Genomic DNA, 6,593 nt, shown 5'->3' on the forward strand with positions numbered 1-6,593 from the left:
TTTAAGCCCAGTGTTGAGGCTTCAAGTCCAGTGCCGAGGATTAAAGTCCCGTGTCGAGGTTTTAAGTTCAGTGTCGAGGTTTCAAGTCCAGTGCCGAGGTTTCAAGTACAGTGCCGAGGTTTAAAGTCCCTTGTCGAGGTTTTAAGTCCGACGTCGTCCAGTATCGAGGTTTAGGTACAGTGTCGTGGTTTTAAGGCTTGGCGGGAGTTTTACGGGCCTCTTAACAACTTCCAGTCTCCGGTCATTCGGTCAAAAGAAGAAGGCTCTGCGCGCGAGGCAGAAGTTCATCTACAAGCAAAAGCTTGAGGCTCAGAACCTTGCGTTCACCAAGTATTATGAATGATAGAAGTGAATGTTGGATGAATGACGCTAAAGTTGCATCGTTCAATATCGCCGAATGTGTGGTGACAATGAAGAAACGCACAGCGTCGGGTGCTTTGATGAAGTAGTGAATCGTACATATGAAGGACTAACAAGTCTACCACGCACATTATGGCTGTAGGCTTGTAGCTTTGATGAAGTAGTTTTATCGAGACTATGACAGACTAATTATATATATAGACTACATTATGGCTTTACGAAACATCATCGCAGAATGACTGCATGAGAAGAACAGCATAACGACTGCGAGTAAAAAATGGAACCATCAGGTTCACAATAATGCAATTAAAAATTACTCTTCTAAGTAATCTTAAAATTTTCTTAATGCTCAGACAACACATGAACGGAAGAAAAGAGTTGACATGATGAGAAAATAACAAGATAGATGGATCAGAATTAGCTCGGACTGAACAAACCAAGATAAAAATACAAGTCTACCAAGATTTAAGCAGTGATCGAAGACTAAAAAAAATCGCAGTAAGTTCCGGGATAATCGTGATTGACTGCTACATTTATTATGAAACAAATATTACATCATCATTATTCCACCATATTTCCATAATCATTCTAAATGTATTTACAACGTATTACTTTGTATAATCAGCAATGTATTTACAACGGGTAAATGAACTCTGCATTAAAAAACTCGCTTTACACAGCCTGGACACTCGTCCATTAAAACTGATTCAAAGAGTATACATTTACTTCCATTTCGTCTGACAGAAAAAGTACAGTAAAATAATCGTGCTCAGCAAGAACTATACGAGTATGCGGTACAAGAGGAAAAACCGCGTTGCTTTAGCAGCGCTCGTCGCAGGAAGGACACGCAAGAAGATCTTTTCTTAGCATCACTAACGCTGCATGGAAGCAGAAATAAGGAGCGTCAAGAGCAAGGGTTTGGCATGCCAGACTCCAAGTAACCAAGTGATTCCCTTTAAACTCTTCTGGCATCGCAGCGGCATGAGATCCGGCCTTCCTGGACCACAACGCTGGAGCTAAGCTCTCCCAGCTGATGCTGGCGCCAAGCTCTCCCAGCTGATGCTGGCGCCAAGCTCTCCCAGCTGATGCTGGCGCCACTCTCCCAGCTGATACAGAGTTCGGCAATATAATGGGCAAGATGGTTCAAATACCAAATCAGCACTGATCTGTAAGTGATTAACATATTCAAAAAAATTGCACAATTTGATGGAGAAAAGTGTTATATGGCAATGATTGGGTCGTTGATGATAATAATTGTCTCTAAGATAACAATAATATCGCGCTTAAATATGAATTTTGGGGTTCACTTGATGTTATTTGATGACTATGCATTTATACAGACATTAGCAAGGCATAATGTACAATTCTTTACTTGTGATAATTTTCCTGGCATTTTTTTATCTAATATCGTACGAAGACAACGAGCATAAGTGTTGAATAAAGCACCTACGAGTAATAAATCTTGACTGTTGACAAATGCTTCACAACTAATTGATGATATGTACCCGGCCGCTCTTGAAGTTCTAACGCCACTGCATGTCCACTGAAAAATTTAGTCGAAACATTTTGGCCTACCAAATAGTTGCTTTAGTCTGAAGAAATTGAATAGTCAGCCGCCGACGCGACACAGACATTTGTTTTTGATGTTTTTGATAAAGCGAAAACAATTGTCTCGAAAAAACGCAATCACCGAAATTAACATGAATGAGAAAGCTTAGCTTGGCTTAGCTTTATCCCTATTAAGTTTCAACCAAATAGGTTACCGCAAAATTCCCGCTATGTTGCAATGAGGCATTTTAAAAATATTATCCCATAATTTTGGAGACTCAAAAATAGCGGTTTCTAAAAATTTCACGGCCGTGCGGACCAAAACTGAATTTTGCAATACGTCAGCAAACGGTGCGTTTTTCCTTTTTCCGCTTAATTAGCATTTCACTTGTTGAAGAACATAATTGATAACTTCTTCGAAAACGTATCGCGGTGACGGGAACTCGTCTCAAAATCTTGCATTGCGGTTAACTACTCCGAAAGTTTGCGGCATCACGGAAATTTTCTACCAAAATTGCAGCATCATGGAAGCGAAGTCGAAACGATTTGGCTGCACTTGAATAAGTCGCAAGGATGGTCATGCAGAGCATTCGGACTCGCGTCACGTATGGACACGGCGAGATAAGAGACGTATAAAGGTAGGTGCTGAGACCGGGCAACGCTAGCGGGGTGCATGCGCTTCATTGTGCATTCAAAACACGGCGAATGGTATAGCCAGAAACACCACGAATATGACTCCTGTAACGATCTCTTGGTGCTCTCAAAAACAAAGCCTCTGACACTAGCGGTCCACAAGAAACCTTACGGTTTTTGCGCAGCGCTTCGAGGCTTCGTTCAAGTTTATATTCTTACCGTATGACTGGGCCAGAGCGTGAAGCTCTGAATAGTTAACGCAGTATGAGCGCTGCGTCTCAGTTGTATTCACAAACCCCTAGGAGTACAGCATACCATCTACTTTACATTCAAAATTTCATTTACTGTAGCGTGAGTTAACCAGGGAAAAATTAGAATCTAACCGTCTACTTTAGTATATATTGCAAGCCTAGACACTTACTACCTACCTAATTGCTCAATCAAGCAAAAAATCCTCAGAAAATGCGATTTTTCAAACTCAACAACTTGAAGACAAAATATCGACAAGTTCAAACATCGCGGGGGTTGCGGTAGACCAGCCAAGGCAGCGATGTATCGACTAGTCTTCAGTATCGACGGAAAAGTTGGACGCTTGTCAGGTTGTTTTTTTGGGCTCCTCATTCTTCGCCGTCGTCGTTTTGTGGGAGAAGCAAAAGTTGCAAACTGAGGATCTGCACTCGGCAGCAACTGTGCAGTTGTCATACGTTTTTCTTAACACAGAAATGAAGTAACAATATAACTACAAATTCGTGTAGCCGAAAGTATACCCCAAGTATTTTTATATGAAGCAAGTCCACAACATAAAGTCGCTCTACGCAATCAAGCGTCGCTACCACTTTGTCCCACAAACCATCCAGTCCACATCCAAGTCCTCATTTATTCCTCGACGACTTATCTAGTAGTAAAACTCGATTCCTTATCGAATGAATGACACTAAACGGAAAGATCTTCTCACCATAAAATCCTTTTCAGAAGTCGAGTCTCCGTACAGAATCAGTCCTTCTAATACATGAATTTTCCGCATATTATCAAGTACCTTAACAACATCAAGTCCCCTTACACCACCAAGTCCCCTTACACCACCAAGTCCCCTCACACCACCAAGTCCCCTTACACCACCAAGTCCCCTTACACCACCAAGTCCCTTCACACCACCAAGTCCCCTCATACCATCAAGTCCCCTCACACCATCAAGTCCCCTCACAACCCCAAGTCCCCTCACAACCCCAAGTCCTCTCACACCACCAAGTCCTCTCACACCACCAAGTCCTCTCACACCACCAAGTCCTCTCACACCACCAAGTCCTCTCACACCACCAAGTCCTCTCACTCACACCACCAAGTCCCCTCACACCACCAAGTCCCCTCACACCACCAAGTCCCCTCACACCACCAAGTCCCCACCCGACGCACCGAACAAGTGTCAAACACGCTGCGCTGCTCCATAAAAGCGCCCAAAAGCAAATTGAAAAAGTTCCTGCACTTGAGAACTTGCCCGGGAATATGACGGAAGCTACGGTGCCGGTTATGAGGCGGCTCGCACCGCCGGCTCGAACACAACACCCGACCTTCCATCAAACCGCGGTTCATTACACATGTTAACCCGCTCATGAGTGAACCACTGAACCGGCTCATGAGTGAACCACTGAACCCGCACACCTAAAGTTAACCCCCGTATCATTATTAGAGTTTACTGGTCTCACAATTGAAGTTAACCCTCAGTTCATTATTCAGCGTCTTCGTCATTCAGAGGGGAGCCAAATTTTTGCAACTGTGAAGACAAGGAATTATTAAGGCATTACATCCATTGTGTCTGAAGAAAAATGTTCATTATTGAACATATGGAAAGCTTTATTTGGATGGCATGTTTATGATGGTATTGGTTTCTTGTTATCTGCAATCGATTTTTTCGGTCGCTTCTTTTCATGCGAATGTTATAAAAGTAAATGAGTCAGTTTTAAAATGCAAATGAGTAAATTTGTTATGCGTTACCTGTACGCGTAACACGCAGATTTTAGTGTTTAGACGCAAATTACTATTTTAGTCGAGAAAATGCGAGCTAGAAGAATATGAAAAAAACAGAAATCCTAAGGGACCAGCGGACGCGGGAATTGACTGCACTCAGCCCTCGATGAGATGCGAGGATACGTCAAGTTTTCCTGAGTAATTAAGAGCAAAAACTTGACGGAAGTTTTGAGAAAAAACAGGCTCAAACTGTTAAATTGTCCAGAAGCACATAGCGCTAAAAAAACTGTTAAAAAATGAAATGTTAAAAATATAAACTGATAAAAATGCACAAAATAACACAAGCGATAATCTGTTTTAAAATGCACCAAATTTTAAAATGGGGGTGCTAATTTTAAGAGAGCACAACTGTTTTTCTTTAGATTAAACGGCCAACTCTTAGCTCGTGTGACAAAAATGCCGAAAGCTAGACGCGTTGTTTTAGATAAAATGGAATAAACTGACAAATTTCCTGTTCATGTCGACGGCGAAGAGTAAATCTCGAAAAAATTTAATAAACTGTTAACTATTGCTATACCGAACAAGGTATAAATACGTGTAGTGCATAAAAAATTTCAAAGTTCTTTTAGCCGACTGAATAAGCATTTTAATTTGCAGAATCATATCTCGCGCTTCATAGGTGAATCCCAGAAAAATAGCAAGGGTTCTGCCTCTATAAAAATAACTGCCTCACTGCTTACGGGCTATGAATTGGCCACACATAATCTGGTAATAGAGGCGGAGCAAAATATAGTTTCAATAAATAATTGAACAATCTTAAAGACTTCAGCTGGCTTCATCTTAGAGGCGAGCTAAATCAAGCGGCATCATAACCGAGTCAACATCTAAAGTAGTAATCCAGTAGTGGCCTTGATTGGGTAAGGGACTCAAAATTTGGAGCCTCCCCAGCTACTGATTACCCGATTCAGAAGCTGCCGCGTCACGGGTCAAAGATGCGTCACTCACTCATGACCCTTTTGAGCGACCGTGTACCACCAGTAGCCAAGTGAGTCAGTCAGCGTCAGTTAGCAGGAGCGTCAGTAAGTTGTTGACAGATCACTCGACGCGTCAGCATCAGCCAAACACTACAGGGCGGCCCATTACGCTGATAACACCTATAGCCCCCGCGTGCTCCTCGGTGTGTACAACACCATAACACCAGCCCCTGCTCTCACCGCCTACACTCAGGCAAATGAGTGTGACTTTGTCCTAGTAGCGATGTACTTTCTTCTCGTGTGGATTAGCCTTAACAAGATTGGCCTGATTAAAGAGTAATACCTGCCTTGCACCCTCACCCCACCTGCCTGACACCCTCACTCCACCTGTCTGGCACCCTCACCCCACCTGCCTGACACCCTCACTCCACCTGCCTGGCACCCTCACTCCACCTGCCTGGCACCCTCACTCCACCTGCCTGGCACCCTCACTCCACCTGCCTGGCACCCTCACTCCACCTGCCTGGCACCCTAACCCCACCTGCCTGGCACTCTCACCCCACCTGCCCGGCACCCTCACTCCACCTGCCTGGCACCCTCACCCCACCTGCCTGGCACCCTCACCCCACCTGCCTGGCACCCTCACCCCACCTGCCTGGCACCCTAACCCCACCTGCCTGGCACTCTCACCCCACCTGCCTGGCACCCTCACCCCACCTGCCTGGCACCCCGCTAAGCATTACAACTAACCCAGAAAAAGCCGACGCTAAATCGGACAGTTTTTTCAGTAGGGGTCGTCATGTCAGGAGGCGTATCCAGGATACTGGCAGCGAACCACAAGCGTATATAACTGAGCGGCCATAATATTATATTGTATTGTTTTATTGTGTATTATTTTAACACTGAGCAGCATTAATATTGAAGTCGAGCGCACTACGGACAAATAAAAGAAAAGCTCGCAGAAAAGTGCAGCCATTCTTATGATGGCACGTGGCTCGGTCGCCTGATATGTATTGACTGTCATACTAAGACTTACAATATTACAAAGAATTCATCTCCAGGCAATTAAATTAATGAATGATATTCATAGAAATTGCAGTTCAATGTAACGAT

The 6,593-nt window shown here is 43.7% G+C and overlaps 1 protein-coding gene across 1 annotated transcript; it reads left to right on the plus strand.

Annotated features, from left to right (window-relative positions):
* The first annotated feature begins 3,550 nt into the window (after positions 1 to 3,550).
* LOC108671259 (soluble scavenger receptor cysteine-rich domain-containing protein SSC5D-like) lies at positions 3,551 to 6,229 on the plus strand. The gene is made up of 2 exons (XM_018158757.1): positions 3,551 to 3,883; positions 5,816 to 6,229. Exons 1-2 carry the CDS (start codon positions 3,551 to 3,553, stop codon positions 6,227 to 6,229), a joined length of 747 nt encoding a protein of 248 aa, XP_018014246.1.
* The last annotated feature ends 364 nt before the right edge of the window (positions 6,230 to 6,593 follow it).

Source organism: Hyalella azteca, unplaced genomic scaffold, assembly GCF_000764305.2.
Source record: "Hyalella azteca isolate HAZT.00-mixed unplaced genomic scaffold, Hazt_2.0.2 contig2483, whole genome shotgun sequence".
NCBI lineage: Eukaryota > Metazoa > Arthropoda > Malacostraca > Amphipoda > Hyalellidae > Hyalella > Hyalella azteca.

What these genes read in the sequence shown, in the direction of transcription:
- LOC108671259 (XM_018158757.1), top strand. Translation starts at nt 3,551, where the DNA reads ATGAATTTTCCGCATATTATCAAGTACCTTAACAACATCAAGTCCCCT. An exon ending in CCTCTCACTCACACCACCAA is followed by an intron (nt 3,884 to 5,815) that starts GTCCCCTCACAC and finishes GCCTGATTAAAG; the next exon opens with AGTAATACCTGCCTTGCACC.